This window comes from Eumetopias jubatus, unplaced genomic scaffold (genome assembly GCF_037043125.1).
Source record: "Eumetopias jubatus isolate StellerSeaLion01/CBP00866 unplaced genomic scaffold, mEumJub1_p1.0 scaffold_3, whole genome shotgun sequence".
Lineage (NCBI taxonomy): Eukaryota > Metazoa > Chordata > Mammalia > Carnivora > Otariidae > Eumetopias > Eumetopias jubatus.
Window position 1 is genome coordinate 61,179,350 of NW_028274809.1, and position 25,246 is coordinate 61,204,595.

The 25,246-nt window shown below is 37.2% G+C and overlaps 1 protein-coding gene across 2 annotated transcripts in view; it reads left to right on the top strand.

Moving 5' to 3' along the window:
* Positions 1–248: 248 nt before the first annotated feature.
* Positions 249–25,246, top strand: part of TLK1 (tousled like kinase 1) — a 152,294-nt gene continuing 127,296 nt past the window's right edge. Inside the window, exon 1 of one of the 2 annotated variants that reach the window (XM_028122422.2) lies at positions 249–754. In XM_028122422.2, the coding sequence (XP_027978223.1) occupies positions 616–754 (139 nt within the window). In that variant the 5' untranslated portion in view covers positions 249–615. The remainder of the gene's footprint in view (positions 755–25,246) is intronic. The other variant, XM_028122433.2, reaches the window with a different exon arrangement.

Here is a 25,246-nt window from a genome sequence, read left to right on the forward strand (position 1 = left end):
CCTCCCTCGCGCGCTGGCTCCCTCTCCATCCCCCCCCGCCCCCAACCCCTGGCAGGTCCCTCCCCCATGCCCGCTCCCGCGGCCGCCGCCGCTACCGGAGGCGCAGGAGCCTCGCGATAGTGTTTGCACAGGCGGCGCGTGACGCCGCCGCCGCCTGTAACTGATGCAGAGGTTACCCCGCCGCCTCAGCCGCCACCCACCGCCCGCCGCCGCCGCCGCCACCCAAGTGACGCCGGGGGCCGACGCACTGCAGAGGTGCCGGCAGGTTCCGCTCGCGGAAGTGTCCTCGGCCGGCGCAGCCCGCGCTCCGCCTGCACTCCAGCGGGCGCCCCCTCGACGCCTCCGCCGCCGCGCTTCTTCCCTCCGCCTCTTCCCCGGCGCGCCCGCCTGCTCCCTCGCTTCTCCCCCTTTTCCTCCTCCCCGTCCCCTCTCCTCCCCTCACCTCTTCCCTCCCCACCTCCCCCCCTTCTTGGTTTCCTCCCCCATCCCCTTGACTCTCCCCTCCCTGCCCTCGCTCGCCCTCAGCGCGGCCCCCGCCATGACGGAGGCGGGTGCCGGTGCCGTTGCCGCCGCTGCCGTCGCAGGGGGGGAGTCGGGTTCCCAGAAAGTAGCTTGATGAGTGTCCAAAGTAGCAGTGGAAGTTTGGAGGGGCCGCCATCTTGGTCCCAGCTCTCCACGTCTCCAACCCCGGGCTCGGCGGCGGCGGCCAGGTCCCTGCTGAATCACACGCCGCCATCCGGGAGGCCCAGGGAAGGTAAGCGCCGTCGCACCCGCGCCCGCTCGCGGGCCTCCTCTCCCGCGCCGCAGCCCCCGCGCCCCCCGGGTCTCTTCCCCCGACCCCAGGGTGGGGGATGGTGGCGAGGTGGACGCGAGGCCGCCCGGCTCCGGGGAGGTAGTGCGCTGGCTGTGGGTGGTGGTTCGCGGGTGGCGGCGGAGACGGACGAGGGGGTGCGCGCTGGAGGGGACGGGGCGAGGCGCGCAGACTCGTATGGGGTTCCTAAGAGCCAGTACTGCTAGGGTGAGAAGCCTCCCCCCGGACGCCAACCCCTTTCTGCTCCATTTGCTAGTACACTCAGTACTCTTAACCTCCTGGCCTCCGGTCTCTGGTGGGTTTTCCCTCCCTTTCAAGCATTCATCCTTGAGCCCCCTCCCCTTCCCTCGCGCACTCCTCCCATAGAGGCGGTCCCGGCTCTGCGAGCTTTGCAGCCCGGGACCTGAAGGATGCCCTCGCTAGCAGGGTCCCTGCCCTTTGGGGAGAGTCGCTTAAATTATCAAAGCCGACTTTGATCCCCTGCCTGGCCCCTTAGAGCAATTTAAACGACAGACTGACTCGTGGGCAGGCTTTTAAAACCACCCCCTCCAGATGGCTGCAACTTTCTCTCCTTCGCCATCACCTCCTGCGTGTTTGTGCGTTATCGCTCTTCTGCAAGTAGGCTACTGTTCTCTGACAGGGTCGTGGGTTTTGTGGGAAATATCGGCGTAAAGGTTAATGGAAACACGCACCAGATCGGTTACAATTGTTTTCTAAGTTTTCTGGTTTCTTGCATGCAAGTGTGCTGCCACCAGATGTAGCAGTTACACAGCTAGTAAGATACAGGAGTGCTTTTTGACTAAAATTTCAACTTGCTGTATTTAACTTTAAGTATACGACATAAAATGAAATTTGGGAGAACGCTCATTTATGAAGGAAGAATAAATGTGCATGGAATCGCATTTAATGCTCTTTTGTCTGGGGAAACGTTTAGCGGTATTCATCAGCAATTGGTAAATGGGTTGTTCACTCCCAGTTGTGTCACACAAGGAGACTGTAGCCACATTTTCAGAAAATGTCTGGAAGTCCAAGAGTCTGGTGAATCCTTCAAAGACACCAGGAGCTATGATTTATGTAGGAAATGGTGGGGTTAATTTATTTTGAAAATATCTGTCAATATTTACTACCCAGCCTTGACAATTGTTAATCAAGTGTTTTGTGCCCTGAATCTAGTGGTTCAGGCATAGCATTCTTTGTCATTTTGTTCCTGTGAGCATGTGTGAAAGTGACAATAGGCTCAAAGATTGGCATGAATTTGCTCCAGAAAATTCATGGAAAGGTTTGATTTATGGCATCCATTAAACATGCTGAACACACTGACAGACATTTTCCCTCTTTTCCATCTCACCCCCAACACTGAGTTCTGATTATTAGAAGACAAAAGTTTATTTATTGACTAATTCAAATTTAGTGCATCTGGAGATTTTTCTTTTTGCACTTGAAAATTTGTAAATGAATGTTTCAAAATGTGTTTTGTACATAGAGCAGTTGATGCTTTTAGCATGCTTCTATTTTTGTAGTTTCATTAAGATGCTTAATGATTAATGCTAAATGCTTAATGTTATCAGTGATAGTGTAATGAGTGATGGTAAGTGATGGTCTTGGGAAAGCCTGTCTTTTTTAAAGGCTTTACCCTTTTTCCATTCTTTCATTTCTCAGATATTTATTGAGCCATTTCTGTGAGCCAGGGACTGTACTAGATACTGGGGACATAGTGTTGAATTGTTCATCTGTAACATCAGTTATCAGTGTTAGTAATTTGGGGGCTGCAAAATCTAGATTGTGAGTTTCTGAGGTTACTTTAACTGTAGTTAAAAAAAACTTCTGTACTATTCTGCACTTTTCCTGATGTTTGAAAATTTTGAGGGGTTGGAATAATTTAGCTTGAATTTCCAAATAAACAATTCTTTCTAGAAGTTTGGATTACAGTAGGCTTTTATGTAAAGTAAATTGGTGAATCTTTTGTTAATGAAATAAGACATGCTTTTGTGATCGTTATATTTCACCAAGTACCTCTATGGCCACAGTGGTATATTTCTTTTTCACCGACCAGTATGTAAGTTAAAACTGTGTTAATCTTCTCTAGGGATATATATATTTATCTTGAAGATATAGTCTCAGATATCATTAATGCTAACAGGAATTACATATATGAAACCCTAGACATAATGATGGGGACATTTTCTATTGAGTGAGATCCTAGTTTTCATTTTAACTTGCAGGTATCCACATTAGTATATTATATAAATTGATGTAAGTTGAGAGAGCTTTGGACTTACGGTGATTGTTAGTAAGAATAGTTAATATTAGTGGAACTTGAATATATGTATCAAGGTGAGAACAAACTTTCTGAAAAATTGAAGCAATTTAATGTAATATATGATAGAAAAATTTAAACTTAAAAGATACATATGTGTGTACATGTGTTTTAAAGTTATGTGATAAACTGCTTTTAAGCAAACAACTTTGAAAATGGGCTGTTTTTGAAGATGTATCATAAATATCTGTAAAAATTGGTTATTTTGAAGTTTTGATATATTTGAAACCAAAAATCTAATATTATAATCTATTTTCAGTACTGTGTATTTTGACTTTCTTCCTTTCTCACTCTGATCTCATTCTCATCTTAATATTGATTACAAATTGATTACAAATAAAATACACTTTTAAATATTAAAAGATCTAGGAATTTGTTGGAATTTAGGAATTTGTATGATATAGTATAGACAGCTTCTTTTCCTGAATCCCAAAGCTTTTCTTTTATCAATCTTGAAGTTCCCTGAGAGGTGCTCAGCAGTGTAGCTCTAGATTTCATGTTGGATCTCTTAAACGTGTGATTTCTGTCCCATTTTATCTTCTAATAATCCTGTGATTAAGGAAATGGGAAGTTAAGAAATTAAGTAAATTTTCAAATAGAAGTCAGTGTTGTTCTGAGACCTAGGAACCCAGTGTCATATTGGCTAGATGAGCAGATGGGGTTTTTTTGTCCTGGCAGTACATGGTTACTTTTAAATTAGTTATTGCTAAGAATCATATGATTATACAGAAGGCTTGCATTTTTTTTCTGTTCTATTTTACCAGATATGAATAATTTAATAATTTTATGTAAATAGTGAAAGTAGTTTGGTTAAAAAGATAATGTCACTGTAATTAAACTGTTGCTCTGTTTTCATGTTTACAGACTGCATCCTTTAGAAGAATTAAAGTATTTGACTCTGGATGATTGAGTAATACCTACCTGTAGGGAGTTGTTAAAAGTAAAGGTATAGCAAATGGCCTTTTAGTTTTTTGAAGTCACTAGCTGGAGGAGGACAGGGTTTTATGTTTAAGGATTTTAGCTTATGAATAGATCCATGGTAGATGCTTCCTTTATAGAGGCACATTTATGTGTTAGCGGAGAGAGAAAAGGAAAGAATCCCAGAATTTAGTGAGCTGTCTGGGAATCTGTCTTTGGGAAACAGGTTTTTTGGTCTCAGGAACACTTTACTCTCTTAAAAGTTACTGAGGACTCGATAGAGATTTTGTTTATGTGGGTTATGTCTATTGATACTATTTTAGAAATAATTTCAAAGATACTAACTTATCTAAAAATAATAAACTGATTACTTGTTAACAAATTTTTAAATGAATAATAATTCTAAAACAAAAACTTTAGTGAGACTAGTAGCATTGTTTTACATTTTTGCATCACTTTAATTTCTGGCCTATTAGAGATGGCTAGAGTTTGCTTCTGCTTTCCGTCTGTTGTGATTTATTTTGATTGAGATACTGTGAAGAGAATCCAGCTTCACATAGGTATGTAGTTAGAAAACTTGATGTATTTTAATCGTCCTTTTAGAAATTGTATGTATTCTTTGATATTACACCAAAATTTGACAAGTGGCAGATCTTTTTTTAAAATGTTACTTGCAATATATGAGTATATTGTATTTCAGAATTGTCTCCAAGACCCACAAGAAATCTGTGAACCATATAATTATAGCCTAAGATGAGACCACTGAAAGGGTGGAAAGTGTGATAGCTGTCTTCAGGTGTTTCAGAAACATAAATAGCTGAGAGAGTAGATCCATTCTGCTGTTTTAGAATGTAGACCAGCAGGTGAAAGTTAGAAAGGCATAGTGGAATTCAGTATAATTTGTTGACCAGGATGTAAGAAGTGTAGAGCAGCTAGTGGAAAAAAACTGCTCTTAAAGTATTTAGTGATTCCAGAAACCAGTATTGCAATATATGTTACCTAACAAAATTTAATTTAAATTAAAAAAAGTATATAGCGATAATTTTTTTTTAAGATTTTATTTATTCATTTGAGACACAGATACAGAGAGAGAGAGAGCATGAGCAGGGAGAGAGGCAGAGGGAGAAGCAGACTCCCCGCTGAGCCAGGAGCCTGATGTGGGGCTTGATCCCAGGATGCTGGGATCATGACCTGAGCCGAAGGCAGACACTCAACCTTCCGAGCCACCCAGGCTCCCCTATAGTGATAAGAATTTAAAGCAGTCTACAGGGACTTTTTTTTTTTAAGATTTTATTTATTTGACAGAGAGAGACAACAGCGAGAGAGGGAACACAAGCAGGGGGAGTGGGAGAGGGAAAAGCAGGCTTCCCGCTGAGCAGGGAGCCCCATGTGGGGCTTGATCCCAGGACCCTGGGATCATGACCTGAGCCGAAGGCAGACGCTTAACCGACTGAGCCACCCAAGCGCCCTACAGGGACATTTTTGGGTGGGGCAGAGATTGATACTTATTTTGGATGTTATTGGATTAAGTGACTTCAGGTCCCATCCAATTTAAAATGTAAACATTCTTTGGGTTTTTTGAAAATAGCTAAATACTGTAGTTAAATTATATATATATGTATGAATGATTTTGAATATTCTCTTTAGTCACTAGTATGAAACTACTGTTGACTTTATTTTGTGTTTTTATTGTGCTTTTCCTCTTAGTATTTTCTGGAATCAACACTATCAGTCTTCCTGAAATCTTGCTAAATTCCCTGTGAAATATAATAAGCTTTGAAGGCATTTTAGGGAATCAGATGCTGCTTGTGATACAGTTTAGTAGAGTTTGTAATATATTTGGGCACAGAATTTTAGAATACTGTGGGGGCTGATTTTCAGTTTTGAAAGAGTTTCACCATGTATAATTTTTATTTGTGATTGTTTATGCGATTTCAGAAGGACTATGCTTAATTTGGTCTAATGGTTTTAAAGCTAGAGAGTCTGAAAAAGGATACATGAAGGGAAAGTGTCTAAGTTGATTACTTTTGAATTAAAAAAATGCATATTAGGTATAACTAGTACATAAACTAATATGAAGAATTTTAATTCTCATCTTATTCAGAGAATTATGTGTGTAATATTTATCTTTACCTAGAACAATTCATATTTTAATTTTATAAGGAACATAATCTCTTCTGTGAGTTGGGATTGAAAGGTTAGATTTTAGGGAAGTTAAGCATAAATTCCCATAACTTTGTTGAGGTCAACTTAAGTATAGTGACACACAGCTCGAGACTTCATGTACTTGTTGCATTTGGATTTAGAGCTCATTTTCTATAGAAGAGCCATAGGAATAAGTCATTTGTTACATAAAATTCTTCATGCTTGTTAATAATTTCCAAAAATCTTAGAATAATTTAGAATAGTATTATGAAGTAGGAGAAGCAGTATGGTACAGATGAGAAAGTGCGTTGATCATAGTTGGAATCCAAGTGTAGTCCCTGCTTTGCCATTAACTAGCTGTGTAACCTTGGGCAAGTTGCTTATCTCTCTGCTTCAGTTTCATAAAATGAGAATTGTAAGTGCTGAAAGGGACTGTGGAAGCAATTGAGTCCAAACCTCTCATTTTACAGTTGAGGAAACTTAGGTATGATTGCCCAGGCTTTTACTCTGAGAGACTTGGGACCAAAATTCAGTTTTCTGACTCTCTACTTAGTGCTTTTTTCCTTATATACTTTGTGGCTTCTTTTATCTATAAAATGAGGGGTTTTGAATTCAGGGCTCTCAAAGGTCTTTACCAGCTCCAAAATATTATTTTTTTGACATTAGATCTAGTATAACTTACTGGAGGAAAATCTGGGAGCTTTTATTTACTGGTGAAAGAAATGTTTCCTGAAGAAGCAATATGACCTTTTCAAGGTTATGTTTGGGTTTATTAAGAGAAGATAGGCTTCATTATTATGAAAAAAATTTTCAAATTTATGTGCGTGGTAAGTAGTGTGCTGAGTGATCTTGGTTTTTTTTTTTAATGATCTACATTCTAAAACATTGTTATGAAGATATTAAAAACTATGTTAATTACAGAAATGACAGTGTGGTACTCTGAAATGAAGTAACTAGGTTTCTGGAGTGTTTGCCCCCTCTGAGTTAGGTGCTCTGTTTCTTAGTGTTTTACAGGATTGTCATGATTTCATAGCATGTCCATCATGCTACCTTTTATTATAGTTTTATTTATGTTGCCTACTAATGGAAAAGTCTTGAATTCAGAGACTGTGTTTTCATTTCTGTATTCTCGGTGCATACTAGGATGTCCTCTGTAGAGTTGGCACCCAACACAAAGTTTTATTGAAGGACTGTTAAGTTTGCTTAAAAACAGTGATTATATAGATTAACGTGCACATAATTTCAGACCCCAGAAAATTCTTATATTAGTAATTCTTAGGCACGTTATATTTTAGAGAGTGATATGGATAGCAGCAACAATAATAGCTATAATTTATTGTTTGCATATATATATTCATTTAATTCTTATAACTGTGAGGTCTATACAATTTTTATTCTCATTTTACAGTTGAGGAAACTGAAGCACAGAGAAGTGAAGAAACTTGCCCATGATGCAGTAGTCAGCGTTAGGGCTGAGATTTGAATAAAGTCTGCATTTTAACCACAAGGATATATTGCCTGAGATAGAGAAATTTGGTCTTGGTTAATTTCTAAGTTATTTTTCCTTCATAAATTTTAATTTACCAATCAGTTTTTTAGGCTCGTTCAGTTTATCTGTAAACTTTTGTTAATTTTTTTTGCATGAGTTTTATACATATATGAAGATAAGATTAAAAAACAATACACATAGTAAGCCCAAAATCAAACAACCCAATTTAGAAAGCTGTACCAGCTGTGCAAATCTTACATTTCATTTTTTCAGATTGTTTAATTCTTTCATGGGAAATGTTAGAGGTACACTAATGAAAAACCTTATTTTTATCTTTAATCTAAATTGGAATGCCATTTATCTTCCTCTTTTGGCCTCCTAAGCCCACCATGGCCATAACAAATAAACATTAGAATTTGAACAAAGAATTTTCCACTGTCAGTACAGGAGTTACTACTTACTGTGGAGGCTTTAAACCTTGTGCATAAGGCTCTGAACAAAATTGAGGTGCTTTAGTGGCAGATCTTTGTTATTAGTATTCAACATGGGCAGGGAAAAGAGGCTTGAAGCTCAATATGGCACATCTATAAGAAGAATTTTTTAAAGCACTTAGTTTTAATTACTTTATTGCATACAAAACAAATCTCTTGGTAACATGTATTATTTAGTAAATCTAATGAGAGACAGAATTTGAATAGGTTAATAGGAATTCAAAGCATGGTGTGGAAAGATACAAAGAGCTGATTCAGGGAGTAGTTTATGAAACTTAAATCTTCTCATGTGGCTTCATTATTAGGTCTGAAATGTTGGGAATATCAAGAAGACAAGTTATGCCAATATTTAAGCAAAAATGCTTATATTCTACAAAGATGTATTACAAAGCCAAATATGAGTGACTTTTGGGGATGACTTGTAATATTTGTTCTTCATTATGAGTACATATGTACTCATAAATGTGTGCCTTCCTTGGAAACTAATTTAGCTGGAGATAATGACAAACTTTTGTTAGATTTAAATTTTTAAGTGTTATTGTTAATAGTATCTGCTAATATTGTTAAGTGTGATACATTGTGTGATTTCATGATTCCACACTTGACACTAGGTATGTGTTTCCTATCTGATGATAAATATAGTGCCATTGGGGAAGGTCAGAGGGATTTGTTTGAAGCCAGTCAGATTCTTCCTGTCTCTAATGAGATCTGAGGCATGTTCCAATTTTTTTTTTTCTTTTTGGTAAATAGCGTGTTTGCTTCTTTAAAAATACAGTTTTTCCTTTCTCTGGGCACAAGTCTTTAAAAAATATTGTTGTAATTATATGGTTTAGTCAACTTTGTTACTTTTTTTTACTTATGTGTCTCATTTATTTATACATATACTTATTAATGGTAGGCCCTGTTCTAGGTACTTTGTAAATAGTAACTCGTTTACGTCTAACAATCATATTAAATAAGTACCGTTATATCCCTATTTTACAGATGAGGAAATTGAGGCCCAGAGAGGTTAAGTAACTTACTGAAGAACACATAGAGAACATGTAGCAGAGCCAGGATTCAGACAGCTCCTAAGTACATGCTCTTAACAGTTACACTGTTTTGTCAATGGTATTCCATCGAATAGATGTACTGTAATTTACTCAGTTAAACATTCTTTAGGTAGGTTATTAGTCATGGTTCTCTTGCTTACTGGTGATAAAAAGGAATTTATTGATTTACATAACTGGGAATTGTATGTGTGAAGGAGGATGGAATGGCTTTGAAAATAGTTTTGATCCAAGATCTCAAATAATGTCATTGAGCCTCTGTTTCCATTTCTGGGTTCTTCTAGCCCCTTCTTCTTGGAGCTTCCAGACACGCTCAGCTTTTAGCATAGCAACCACAAAGGAAAGACAACCTCTCTTTCCTGATGTCCACATGTCAGTTAGTTCTGGGTTGATGCTGATGTATTCTAATTGTCAGTTTCTTAACTAATCCCTGGGACCTGGGAGATGAAGTACTGAAAAGTCATTAGCCACTATGGTTGTGGTTAGGGTGAGTTGGGGAACCCACAGAAAGTCATGATTGACAATCCTCTTAAGATCACACAGATTAGTTGAGTGGCAGTTTTCCAGAGAAAGGGATTATGGTGAACAAATACAACTATTATAAGTAGTTATTTAGGTTATTTCTTTTTAATTTAAGTTTTATTTTTTGGCTATTATAGATAACAGTGTTCTCTTTTAGGATTTTGATGGACTCCTGTCTCACATTTAGGTCTTTCAACCATTTTGAGTCTGTTTTTGTGTGTGGTGTAAGGAAGTGGTCCAGTTTCATTCTTCTGCATGTGGCTGTCCAATTTTCCCAACACCCTTTGTTGAAGAGACTGTCTTTTTTCCGTTGGACACTCTTTCCTCCTTTGTCAAAGATTAGTTGACCATAGAGTTGAGGGTCCATTTCTGGGCTCTCTGTTGTTCCATTGATCTATGTGTCTGTTTTTGTGCCAGTACCATACTGTCTTGATGATGACAGCTTTGTAATAGAGCTTGAAGTTTGGAATTGTGATGCCACCAGCTTTTCTTTTCTTTTTCAACATTCCTCTGGCTATTTGGGGTCTTTTCTGGTTCTGTACAAATTTTAGGATTATTTGTTCCATTTCTTTGAAAAAAGTGGATGGTATTTTGATAGGAATTGCATTAAATATGTAGATTGCTCTAGGTAGCATTGACATCTTCACAATATTCTTCCAAACCATGTGCATGGAACGTTTTTCTATTTCTTTGTGTCTTCCTCAGTTTCTTTCATGAGTATTTTATAGTTTTCTGAGTATAGATCCTTTGCCTCATTTATTCCTAGGTATCTTACGGTTTTGGGTGCAATTATAAATGGGATCAACTCCTTAATTTCTCTTTTTTCTGTCTTGTGGTTTGTGTATAGGAATGCCACTGATTTCTGTGCATTGATTTTCTATCGTGCCACTTTACTGAATTCCTGCATGAGTTCTAGCAGTTTTGGGGTGGAGTCTTTAGGGTTTTCCACATAAAGTATCATATCATCTGCAAAGAGTGAGAGTTTGACGACTTCTTGCCGATTTGGATGCCTTTTATTTCTTTCTGTTGTCTGATTGCTGTGGCTAGGACTTCTAGTACTATGTTGAATAGCAGTGATGATAGTGGACATCCCTGCCGTGTTCCTGACCTTAGGGGGAAAGCTCTCAGTTTTTCCCCATTGAGAATGATATTCACTGTGGGTTTTTCATAGATGGCTTTTATGATATTGAGGTATGTAACCCTCTATCCCTATACTCTGAAGAGTTTTGATCAAGAAAGAATACTATATCCAGGTAGGCTGTCATTGAAAATAGAAGGAGAGATAAAAATCTTCCAGGACAAATAAAAACTGAAGGAATTTGCAAACACGAAACCAGCCCTACACAAAATATTGAAAAGGGTCCTCTAAGCAAAGAGAGAGCCTAAAAGTAACATAGACCAAAAAGGAACACAGACAATATACAGTAACAGTCACCTTACAGGCAGTACAATGGCACTAAATTCATATCTTTCAATAGTTACCCTGAATGTAAATGGGCTAAATGCCCCAATCAAAAGACATAGGGTATCAGATTGGATTAAAAAAACAAGACTCATCGATAACGCTGTCTGCAAGAGACTCATTTTAGACCCAAAGACACCTCCAGATTGAAAGTGAGGGGGTGGAAAACCATTTACCATGCTAATGGACACCAAAAGAATGCTGGGGTGGCAATCCTTATATCAGACAAATTAGATTTTAAACCAAAGACTATAATAAGAGATGAGGAAGGACACTATATCCTACTTAAAGAGTCTATCCAACAAGAAGATATAACAATTATAAATATCTATGCCCCTAACATGGGAGCAGCCAATTATATAAGGCAATTAATAACCAAAGGAAAGAAACACATTGACAACAATACAATAATAGTAGGGGACTTTAACACCCCCCTCACTGAAATGGACAGATCATCTAAGCAAAAGGACAACAAGGAAATAAAGACTTTAAATGACACACTGGACCAAATGGACTTCACAGATATATTCAGAACATTCCATCCCAAAGCAACGGAATACACATTCTTCTCTAGTGCCCATGGAACATTCTGCAGAATAGATCACATCCTAGGTCACAAACCAGGTCTCAACCGGTACCAAAAGACTGAGATTATTCCCTGCATATTTTCAGACCACAGTGCTTTGAAACTAGAACTCAATCACAAGAGGAAAGTCGGAAAGAACTCAAATACATGGAGGCTAAAGAGCATCCTACTAAAGAATGAATGGGTCAACCAGGAAATTAAAGAAGAATTAAAAAAATTCATGGAAACCAATGAAAATGAAAACACAACTGTTCAAAATCTTGGGATGCAGCAAAGGCAGTCCTAAGAGGAACGTATATAGTAATACAAGCCTTTCTCAAGAAACAAGAAAGGTCTCAAATACACAGCCTAACCCTACACTTAAAGGCGCTGGAGAAAGAACAGCAAATAAAGCCTAAACCCAGCAGGAGAAGAGAAATAATAAAGATCAGAGCAGAAATCAATGAAATAGAAACCAGAAGAACTGTAGAGCAGATCAACGAAACTAGGAGCTTGTTCTTTGAAAGATTAGTAATATTGATAAACCTCCTAGCCAGACTTACCAAAAAGAAAAGAGAAAGGACCCAAATAAATAAAATCATGAATGAAAGAGGAGAGAAAACAACCAGCACCAAAGAAAAACAATTATAAGAACATATTATGAGCAACCATGTGCCAGCAAATTAGATAATCTGGAAGAAATGGATGCATTCCTAGAGATGTACCAAAACTGAGCCAGGAAGAAATAGAAAACCTGAACAGACCCATAACCAGTAAGGAAATTGAAGCAGTCATTGAAAATCTCCCAACAAACAAGAGCCCAGGGCCAGATGGCTTCCCAGGGGATTTCTACCAAACATTTAAAGAACAATTAATACCTATCTTTCTGAAACTGTTCCAAAAAATAGAAATGGAAGGAAAACTTCCAAACTCGTTTTATGAGGCCACCATTACCTTGATCCCAAAACCAGACAAAGACCCCATCAAAAAGAATTATAGACCAATATCCCTGATGAACATGGATGCAAAAATTCTCACCAAAATACTAGCCAATAGGATCCAACAGTACATTAAAAGGATTATTCACCACGACCAAGTGGGATTTATCCTTGGGCTGCAAGTTTGGTTCAACATCCGCAAATCAATCAATGTGATACAGTACCTTAATAAAAGAAAGAATAAGAACCATATGATCCTCTCAATAGATGCAGAAAAAGGATTTGACGAAGTATGGGCATATATTTTTGAACGAGGTAGGGTTCAACTCATGCTAGGAAATATTGGACTTCAATATTATTAACACAGTGTCTTGCACTTAATTGAAAGGTTATAAACCTGACACTGAACATGTATCTAATGGAGTTTATTAAATGCATCCTGCAAGCTCTTGGCCCTTTTACTTCTCTTTCTTCCTAGTGTGCTACTTCTTTGACCTAGTTGACAACATTTAGTTTTTGGACTAAATGTTTTGACAACATTTAGTTTTACAACATTAAATGTTGACAACATTTAGTTTTTGGACTAGTTTTTTAAACATTTATGTTAAAAGCATTATGATTTAGAAAGTTAGTGTAGTGTAAGTAATGGTTACAAGCATGCATTTGTTAGGCCTGGGTTCCATTTGGATTTTGTCACTTAACTACATTTACTAACCTCTCATTGCCTCACCTGTAGATTTTCTTTTGTTTTCTTTTTAAATATAGTGGTTCTATTATTTTTAAAAATTTATTAATTTACTTGTTGGGGGGGTGAGGGATAGGGAGGGAGAGAGAGAACCTTAGGCAGGCTCCACGCGCAACATGAAGTGGGACTCGGGGCTCGATCTCATGACCCTGAGATCATGACCTGAGCTGAAACTTGAGAGTCAGAGGCTTAACCGAGTGAGCCACCCAGGCGCCCCTCACCTGTAGATTTTCTTGTTTGTAGGATGGGATAGTTGTAGTAGTAGTAACTACTTAAACAAAGTTGTGAGAGTTAAATGAGAAATTCGTGGCATATTAACCAGTCAGTATATGTTAAATATTACTGTTTAATGTAGATAAAATGATGCTTTCAAATTTAAATTTTTTTCTTTGTTTAAATGGTAAGAATAGAAAAGTATTATCTGGATAAAGGTCTCTTATGGCTGGAGTACTCTTGATTCTCATGGATTGTCTCCCTGGGCTTTTGAATACTAGCAGAGTTGTGTCTGACAGAGGCAGATTTCAGAGGATGTTTAAAATTGCTACTTTCATTATTTTACTTCTTGTAATTCTTTGTGGCTTGAGAATTGATCAGATTTATGAGACATGCTTACAACATTTAAGCAAGCATCAAGCACTAAATTTGGATTAGCAGTGTGTATGCTTTATCTTCTTTTCATATTGCTCTTGATATGCGGAAATATACTTCAAAGCACTGCATTAAAAATTGTAAAAGCGGCATGTATTGTGTTTTTGTATTTCTTATTTGTACCAAGGAGATTGCTTTATGTGCACTAGGTATTTAATAATGTGTGTTTATTAGTGGTATATGTGTAGGCAGTGTGGTATAAGGGTTAGGATTGTGGGCTTACTGTAGACAGACCTGGATTTATATCCTTTCTCTGTCACTTCCTGAGCTGTGTGACCTTGGTTAGGTTACTTGCTGCTGCTGTTATTATTGTTTATGTATGTGTGTTCATGCATTGGTGAATTTTTTCTTTTGAGAAAAAAGGCAGGGATAAAAAAAACTCATATTAGAGAGTCATTGAAAAGTAATGTTTAGGTTGCATTCCCTCATATGTATATGTTCTCATCTTATAGTTTTCATAATTATATCTTAAATGAATGTATACTAACTTCTTTAGTTGATATGTATACCAAAACTTAGTCATAATTGTTATATTTCTTTTTACTGTATAATGTTGTGGCATTTGTTATGCATATAATAGTTTTTCTTCCTTTAAATTGCTTCTTTTGGTATACGTTTCAAGGATCTGGCTTATTGGGCAAAAGGAGACAGATATTTTTATGTGTTCTGTATTTTATATTTCATTTTATATTGTCATTATCGTTTTCCCAATGGGATAACTAGGATTTTAGAATCTGTTATTGCTTCTCAGATATGAATCAATTGTCAGAGCTTCACTTTTATAGAAACCTTTTGCCATAGTTTATTCATTCAGCAAGTATTTTTGGATCTAGAGCCTAGCACTGGGAAAACAAAGATACATAAGATATAGTCCCTACCTCCTAGGAGCTTGGTCACAGTCTGGTGAGGAAGACTATAATTCATAATATGTAATTCGTACTTTTGAAAAACACCTTGTGGGTCAGGTAAAATAATCTGTGAGTTACCAGTTCTCAATTTCTGAAATAAACAGAAGAACTGTAATATAGTTGTAGCATATAGTATATCAAGGTGTTATATCCATTGGTCATTTCGTTGCTAGAAAAAAAAACTTAAGCAAAACAGATTTATTATTAGAAGGATATAGGGCTGGGTATATCTTAGAACCCAGTTAGGCTGCAAGGGGACTGAATGAAATAGAAACGAAATTCAGGAACCACAGTAGTACTGTTCTCTTGTGGATCCTAAAGCAACCCTTTCCAGCTGTGAAGGAAAGTTCTCTAAAAAGCAAAATAGGAAGGGAGGAAATTGTATTTCTATCATAGAGGTATGAAACAGATGCTCCCTAGAGAAAGGAATTACACAATTTTTCTTCAGTTTATCTATTAAATGGCATCTTCTTGTTTCAATTGCTATGTCTTGATTGCTAGTGAGATTGAACTTAAATATTTGTACAAAAGCCCTTTGCTAATTTTTCTTGAAATCTGTGTCAGGCATTAGAATATATATGGTAGTGATGTCAGTCCTTGTGACATTTGATGAAACCATTTTTTCCATTTTTTTCTTTTTATGTATTTGTAAATTTTTCATTGTATAAAGTTTTGTACTTTCATTAAATTCAACACAGGTTTTTCCTTGTGATATTTTTAAGTACACGTGTTTAAAAATTATTAGCCTCTAAAGTTCAAGTACTGTAGTTTTACTGTGATGCAGTTTATTTCTTTTTAAAGATTTATTTATTTATTTGAGAGAATGGGAGCGAGTGTGCTGGGGTGGGGAGGTGGAGAGGGAGAATCTCAAGCAGACTCCCTGCTGAGCTCGGAACTCCACTCAGGGCTCAATCTTAGGACCCTGAGATCATTACCTGAGCCAAAACCAAGAGTCAGATGCTTAACTGACTGAGCCATCCAGGTGCCCCATGCAGTTGATTTTAATTTTTAATTTTATATGTTGCTTTATCTGTCATTATTGAAGTGTAAAACATAGAAAATGCACACAAATAAAGTTTTGCTCAGTGAATTATAATCTGTGTAATCGTAATCTGTGTAACTACCACTCAGTCAAGAAACAGAACATTGACAGCACTTCAGAAGCCCTCTCCCTTCTCCCATCAGTCACTACCTTCTCTCTTCTCCCCAAAGAAATCAGTATTCTGACTTAGTAATGTCTATTTTTGAATGTTATATAAATTGACTCACATAGTAAAATTGTATTTCTAGCTACTTTTGCTCCACATAATGTTTCTGATACTCATCAATGTTAATTTCTGTAACTGTAGTTGGTTTTCATTGCTCTGTGTTACTTTGTATGTATATGCCACAGTTAATATAATCCGTTGATAGATGTTTAGGTTGTTTCCACTTTGTTACTAATAATAATGCTGTATGAATGCATTTATATCAATCTCTGCATGTACTATTAATATTTGTTGAGTATATACCCAAGAGTAAATTTACTGGCTTATGTGTATGAATTTGCCTTTAGTATATACTGCTGGTTTTCCAGAGTGGTTGTAACAATTTATATTCCCATGAGCACTTTATGAGAGTTCCCATTGCTCCACATCGTCACCAGTAATTGGAATTGTTAGTATATTTATTTTTGCAATCTGATGGCTGTGAGGTGGTATTTATGGTTGTAATTTTCATTTCCCTGATGAGAAAGTTGTTAACCATTTTTTTCATAAGTTTATTGGCTTTTGAATATGTGTTCACATCTTTTGGTCAGTTTTCCTTTGTGGTGTTTGTTTTATAAAAAACAGTAATGTATTTGAAGGAATTACTTTTGTATTTTGGAGAAGTACTCTTTATTTTTTTAATATCCCCCCCTTTCTGTGGCCTGTTTTTCCCTTCTCTTTATGGTATTTAAGAAGTATGTCAAGTTCATAAAAATGTTTTCCTATATTTTCTCTTTTAATGTGGGCATTTGCAGCTGTAAATTTCCCTCTAAGCACTCAGTTAGCAGTCAGTTCATCAAGTTTTGATGTGTTTTTGTTTTTATTAACCTCTGGTGTTTTCTAATTTTCCTTTTGATTTCTTCTTTTGATCTATTGCTGATTTAGGAGTGTGTTAATTTCCACATATTTGTGGATTTCCCAAATTTCTTTCTGTAATTGATTTCTAATTTAATTCATTTGTGATTGGAGAACATACTTTGTCTATTTTCAGTCCTTGTCTATTTTCCCAATTGCTCCATAGTCTGATTGCTGCATTGTTTTATGGCCTAGCATATGGGCTGTCCTTGAGAATGTTCCATGTATGCTTTCAGAGAATGTGTGTTCTCTTGTTGGATGGAGTATCCCCTACATGTCTGTTAGGTCTTGTTGGATTATAGTGTTTAAGCTTTCTGTTGCCTTGTTAATTTCTGTCTAGTTCTATTTGTTATTGAAAATGGAGTATTGAAGTCTTCCAGTTGCATGGTTGTCCGTTTCTCTTTGATTCTGTCAATTTTGCTTCATGTATCTTGAGGCTCTTTTATGGTGCCTGTGTGTTTATAATTTTTACATCTTATGGATGGATTGACCCTTTAATAGTTATAGAATGTTCCTCTTCACCTCTAAAAACATTTTAGAGGCTGTCTGATATTAGTATATCCAGTACAGTTCTGTTATGGTTGCTATTTGCGTGGTGTCTCTTCCCGTTCCTTTACTTTTATCTTGTTTGTGTCTTTGACTATAAAGTGTGACAGCATTAGTCAGATCTTGTTGTTTTTAAATCCAGTCTTACAGTCTTTGCGTCTTGATTTTACTGTTTAATCCACTCACATTTAATGATACTGATGTGGTTGGATTTATGTCTGCCATTTTGCTTTTTGTTTTCTGTATGTCTCTTTTGGTCTTCTGTGCCTCCTTTATTGCATTCTTTTGCTTTGAGTATTTTCTAGTGTAACATTTTAGTTTCCTTAATGATTCTGAAAGTATTTTTTGTTACTTTCTTAGTGATTGTTTGAGGGTGTACATTACACAATTTATAGAATCTACTTCAGATTAATAACTTTAGTGATATATAGAAACTGTATTTAGCTCTGCTCCATCCTTCCGTTTTCTTTAAATCATATTGTTTTGTTACAAATAAAAGAATACATTATTATAATTATTACTTGATATAATTGTGTCTTTTAAAGAAACTGAAAGGAAAACATAAACATAGTTTTCTTACTAACTTATTTATCATTTTGGTTCTTTTCATTTCTTTCTGTAGATTTGATTTACTATCTGATACCATTTCCTTACTAAATAAAGTTTGTTTCTACCTGCCTCCTTTGTGCTATTATTGTCAAATGTTACATTTCCAAACGTTTTAGGCCCAATGGTACAGTTACATGCATGTCGTATGTGCAATTATTTTTTCAACTAATTAAGAGAATTAAGAAGAAGAAATACGCAATTATGCTGTCTTTGCTGGCACTCATGTTCTCTCATGTAGATTCAAATTACTTTATGGTGTAGCCAGAAGAACTGATTTTGATTCTTCTGCCAGCTCCAATCTCCTGTTCAGCCCCTCTACTGGGCTTTTCATTTTAGTTATTGTACATTTGAACTCCAGAATTTTCACTTAATTATTTTATAAAATTTCTTTTTATTGGCTTCTCTATTTGATGAGACATTGTCATAATAACCTCCCTTTAAGTATTTAAACATGGTTTCTTTTAGTTCTTTGAACGTATGTATAATAGCTGCTTTGAACTCTGCTGAATCCAACATCTGGGCCCTCTCAAAGACATGTACATAGTCTCCTTGACCACCAGAGATGACTGGTTTAGGCTCTGTTCGTTTTGTCTCTTTCCCTGATTTTCCCTGTAAGCTTTTGGCTGGTCTCTTTCTATTGCTGTCACACTTAGCAGTCAGCCTCCACTAATTGCTAGCTGATTGCTTTCTTGTTTTCGTCAACATCCTGGGGCATGAATTGCTCCATAGTCTGATTGCTGCATTAAGTCAGGTTTCTGCAGAAGCTAAGGGTTACCAGTTTTTGAGACCTGTGCTTGCTCTGAGAGGTTAACTGCCTTTCTGTTTGCCTCATTCTTAGTAGTTAAACTTCTACATAGTCTGTAGGTTTGCTTGTTGCTACTTCTACCATGGAACTACAATTCTTTTATTCACCTCCCAGATCTCCATAGTTTTGGAAAATGCCCTTAGGAATGAACTTCCCCACAGTTGGCCAGATAAAGTCCATTCCCTTAGGTGGAGAATAGAGCTTTCAGTTCTTATGGCCTCTTTTCCCTCTGGGAAGAACCTCTGCTTTGCTTCAGTGAAGTTAGGGACTGAGAAAGGAGATAACTTCTTTCTTTTTTCTTTTTCTTTCTTTCTTTCTTTCTTTCTTTCTTTCTTTCTTTCTTTCTTTCTTTCTTTCTTTTCTTTCTTTCTCTCTCTCTCTTTCTCTCTCTCTCTTTCTCTTTCTCTTTCTTTCCGTCTTTCTCTCTCTCTTTCTGTCTTTCTCTGTCTTTCTCTCTCTCTCTCTTTCTTTCTTTCTGCCTGCCTGCCTGCCTTCCTTCCTTCCTTCCTTCCTCCCCTCCCTTCCTCCCCTTCCTTCCTTGTTTTGAGAGAGGGAGGGAGGGGGCCAGGGCAGTAGTAGGGTGAGGGAGAGAGAGAGAAAAACTTAAGTAGGCTACATGCCCAGCATGGAGCCTATACTCTCACAGCCCTGAGGTCATGACCTGAGCCAAAATCAGGAGTTGGGAAATCAAGAGTGGGATGCTTAACTGACTGAGCCACCCAGGAGCCCCAAAAGGAGATAACTTCTGTTGAAGTGACACCCAGCTGTAGGAGTAGGGTAGTCCTTTTTCTCAGTTTGCTCCTCCTGGTAAAGAAGTTTTGCTTATAAGTGAGCAATCATGACCCAGTATTTTTGGCCTACTGTACCTGGAATAGAGTTTCTGCCTTACAAGTGGGAGTTAGTTGGGAGGAGGGACTCCATAGTTTTCTCATCCATGCCTGCCTGACGTAGAGTTTCTGCAACATGGAGCTGGGGGAGGGTGGTGGTGGTGAGAGATGCCAGCATCCTTCTCCTCTGGGTTGAAATTACCCTCCTGGACTGGGCTAGGGGAGCTCCTGGGGTACCCATCTGGTGTAGAACTTTTGTCACATGGAGTTGTAGGGTGTGAATGGGAGTGATTTGTGTCTCAGACGTCACAGATGCTTGCTCTTCTCACCTCAGTGTAGTGTATTTTCTTGAATAAATGTTTCTCCATTTGCTGTATGCCCTTAGGACGATTTCCAAAAACATTAAATGGTTGGTGGTTCTTTAAAAAAAAAAGTTGGGGCGCCTGGGTGGCTCAGTCAGTTAAGCGGCTGCCTTCAGCTCAGGTCACGATTCCAGGGTCCTGGGATCGAGCCCCATGTTGGGGTCCCTTCTCCCTCTGCCCCTTCCCCCCCCCCCCCCGCTAGAGCACGGGCTCTCTCTCAAATAAAAAAAATAAATAAATAAAAAGTTTCACCAGTTAAATGGTTGTTTCAGATGGTCCACTGAGCTTCTCATGCCACTATTCCTGAAGTCATCCTATTCTACTATATTTTATTGTCTTTCAGAAACTTTATTATTATGCTTTTCATACTTAATCTATAGTCCTCCTGAAGTTGGTTTTTTTCCTGTGTGGTGTGAGGTAGTAGTGTCGTTTCCATATGGCTATCCTGATAACTCAGCACCATTTACCAAAAAGAAACGTTCTTTCCCACTGTTTTGCAGTGCTACCTTTTTTTGTTAATCAAGTGTCTGTACCCAGAAACAGGTTTGTTTCTAGGCTGTACATTCTCTATCATTTGTCTATTCTTGTGCCAGTACCATACTGTCTTAATTATAAGCTTGATACCTAATAAATGTAATTAGCTTGATATCCAGTAAAATAAACTTTCCTGCCTTTTGATAGGTCGAATTCTCCCAAGATTTCTTTCTTCTGAGTATTCAGTTGAATACTTAATCTTTGTAGTGCTTTGAAGGGATTTTGCAGATGTAGTTAAAGTTACAAGCAACAAACCTTAAAATGGTGAGATTGCCTTGGATTATTTGAGTGGGCCCAGTTCAGCTGCACAAGCCCCTTAAATACAAAAAAGGCAGAAAAGAGGAAGGCAGAAGAGAGGTGGGGCAGAAAAGAGGTCAGAGGGACTTGACTCAGAAACATGAAAAGGACTTGGCCTGCTGTTGGTGCCTTTAAAAGGGGGACCATGAGCCAGGGAATGTAAGTGACCCTTAGAAGCTGAGACCAAGTCTCACTTGACAGACAGGAAAGAGATGGGGGACCTTTGTCCTATAATTGCTTGGAGTTGAATTTTGCCAGCATCCTAAATGAACCTGGAAACAGATTCTCTCCTAGTGTCTAGACAGAAACACAGCCTATCTAATACCTTGATTTCATCCTCGTGAGATCCTAAGCAGAGAGAACCACTTGAGCCATGCTGTGCTGAGATTTCTGATCCACAGAAACTGGAGGTAATACATGTGTGTTTTTAAGCTGCTATGTTTGTGGTAACTTGTTAGAACAAGTAATAGAAAATTAATACACATTTCATTGATTTTCTTCAAAATTGCCTTGGCTATTTTTGGGTACATTCTACAAATGGAACAAAACTAAAACAGATCTTTTGAGGGTTTGAAATTGCATTGAATCTGTTGATCATATCTTTACAATAATGAGTGTTCCAATCCATGTAGCTTGGGTATATTCATCATTTCAGTAATGCTTTATAGTTTTCTCTGTAATGATCTTGCATAATTGTTACACTTGGTGTTTTATTTTTATTTTTTTATATTACTGTAAATAGTATTTCTTTGACTTTTATATTCTACTTACTGCTGATATGTAGAAATTCAGTTAATTTTTGCATATTGCCTTGGTAACCAGCAATTTTGCTTATAATCCTGATAATATATCTCAACTAGATTGACTTTCTATAAACATATGGCATATGAGTGATAAATTCATTTCGTCTTTACCAATCCTTATACTACTTGTTTTTCTAGCCTTATTGCAGTGATTATAACTGCCAGTACAGTGTTGAATAGATTGGTTATAGTGGGAATCCTTGTGTTGCTCCTATTTTAAAAGTAGGGGAAGAATCAATGCTTTACAATTTAGCATATAGGCATTTTGGATCTATCTTTTCTCAGGTCAAGGAAGTTCCTTTCTATTACTGGTTACTAGTTTGTTTAAATCATTAATGGATGTTGAATTTTATCAAATGCCTTTTTCTGCATTTATTCAGATAATTTTAACTTCTCAGCATTTTTTTTTTTAACGTGGTGAATTATTTTATTGCTCCTTAATTATTACACCAACCTTGTATTCCTGGACTAACCTAATTGTGAACTATTAGTTTTTTTTAATGTGAATTACTTTCCTGATTTTTCATTTAGTATTTTTACACCTACATACATGAATGAGATAGGTGTGTAACTTTCTCATAATGTCCTTGTCAGGTTTTATAGCAAGGTAACACTGGCTATAAAACTCATAAAAATGAGTTGGGAAGTGCTTTTTCTTTTACCACTATCTTAAGAATTTATGTAAGAAGGGTGTTATAGCTTCTTTAAGTGTTTGGTAGAAGTCACTGAGGAAGCTTTCTAGGCCTGGAATTTTCTCTGTGGAGAAATTTTAGATAATGATTTCAATTTCTATAATGTCACAGTACTCTTTAGAGTTTCGGTTTTCGTATCAGTTTTGGTAAGTTGTATTTCCTAGTAATTCCTACATTTTATCTAAAACTTCCAATGTGTGTGTATAAAATTGTAAATAATATTCCCTGTGATCTTTCTGTGTCTAGGATCTATAGTGATATCCTCTTTTCATTCCAGATGGTCACTATCTGTGTTTTGTCTCTTTTTTTCTTGATCCCTCTTACCAGTTTATTAGTTTTTTCATGGAACCAGCTTTTAGTGTTCATTCTTTGTTTTGTATGTTTGTTTTCTATTTGATCGATTTTTGTTCTGATTTTTATTGTTTCCTTCTTTGACTTTCTTTGGGTTTAATATGCTGTTCTTTTTCTAGACTTGTGTGACAAATGCTTATTAGTTCTTGGATTTTTAACCTTCCTCCCTATTCTTCCCCTCCCCCAATGCGTTTGAGGTTATAAAGTTACCTAAGCATGGGTTTGGCTTTCTTTCTCTGATTTTTTTTTTCCTTCCCCCACAAAATTGAGGTGAAATTCACATAAAATACAATTAACTATTTTAAAGTGTTTACTCCCTCAAGTTTTGATATATGTGTGTATGTATGTATGTGTATTTCATTCAGCTCAAAACATTCTACACTTTCCATGATTTCTCTTGATCTATGGGTTATTCAGAAGTACAGTTGACCCTTGAACTATGTGGGGGTTAGGGGTGCCAGCCCCCACACAGTTGAAAATCTGCATGTAACTTTTGGCTCCCCCAAAATTTAATTACTAATAGCCTACTGTTGGCTGGAAGCCTTACCAATAACATAAAGTTGATTAGTACATATTTTGTATAAGTATTATATACTTTAAAAGGCTTTTACTGATTTTTGACCTAGCTCCACTGTAGTAAGAACTAAATTTGTAAGATTTCAGTTCTTTAAAATATGAGACCCAACATATTGTCTTTCTTAGTAAAATATTCCTTGTATAGGCCCCCCAAAATTTTGACTATGGTGGTTAGATGTGATTCAGTATATATATTAGTTATATCAGGTTTGTTTCTTAAAATTATCATTACTTGTTTTGCTTGTTTGCTCTTACTCAGAGCAGGTTTAAAGGTTTAAAATGTCCCAGGGGTGCCTGGGTGGCTCAGTTGGTTGGACATCTGGTTTCAACTCAGGTCATAATCCTCCGGGTCCTGGGATGGAGCCCTGTGTCCAGCTCCCTGCTCAACAGGGAGTCTGCTGGTCACCACCCCCCCCACCGCTCACTAGCGCGCATGCACACTCTCCCTCTCTCTAAATCTTAAAAAAAAAAAAAGGTCCCAAAGTGGTTGTAGATTTATCTACATATATAGTATAGTTTGTCATTTTTTATATTATGTATTTATGTATTTTTTGTTGTAGGTGCTTATAAATTAAGAATTTTTGTATCTTCCTGGTAAATCAAAGCTTTTATCATCATGAAATGTTGTTCTTTATATTTTGTTATGTATCTTGCCTTACAGTGAGTGTACTTTATCTAGTGTTAAGACAGATAACGCTAGCTTTCAGTTGCTAAATGTTTTCATGGTATATCTTTTTCCAGGCTTCTACTTAAAACTTTTATTTATATTTTAGCTGTCTCTTATAAATAGCATATGTTCTTTAAAAAATAACTAGTTTGACTGTGTTTGTTTTAATTGGAACATTGAGTAAATTTATATTTAATATACTTACTGATATATTTGGGTTTAAATTAATGTTTCTCGTTTTATTTACCCTGTTTGTTTGAACTTTCTTTTACTCTCTTTTTATGCCTTGTTTTGGATTGTTACTATTTTTTATTTCAAATAATTCCCCACAGGTGGCTTAATGGTTGTATCCTGTTTGAGATTATATCCTAATTTTTTTAGTGGTTATCCCAGAAATGAAAATATACCTCTTTGACTTATTAAGCATAGTGTAAGTCAGTATTTTTTCCTCTTCCTGGTCAATGCAACAACTTTAGAAACTGTTAACTGTACAATTCCCTCTCCTGAATTATATACTACTATTACTGCATAGTTCGGTTCTTTTTTTTTTTTTTCCCCCAAGATTTTATTTATTTGAGAGAGAGAGAGTGCACAAGTAGGGGGAGGGGCAGAGGGAGAGAGAGAAGCAGAAGCAGACTCCCTGCTGAGTAGGGAGCCCGACGACGCAGGGTTCCCAGGACCCTGGGATCATGACCTGAGCTGAAGACAGATGCTTAACCAACTGAGCCACCCAGGTGCCCCTGCATAGTTTGGTTTTACATTATTTTAACCACCCATAAGATATTATTAGTATTTTATATAGTAATTCTGCATTTATATTTACTATATAGTTTTTTTTTTTTCTTTTTAAAGCTGTGTTGATTTTCTGTTTGCCTAAAGAATGCTCTTTAATGTTTTCTCTATTTGGGCCTATCTGGTGTGGAATTCTCTGTTAACTGCTTGTCTGGTAAGTCTTTCCTCCATCTTTATTCTTGAAAAGTTTTTGTTGTTTTTGTCTGGACATCAGAATCTAAGTAGGCAGTTATTTTCATTCATTCAGCTCATGTTGTGTTATTACAGTGAGACCC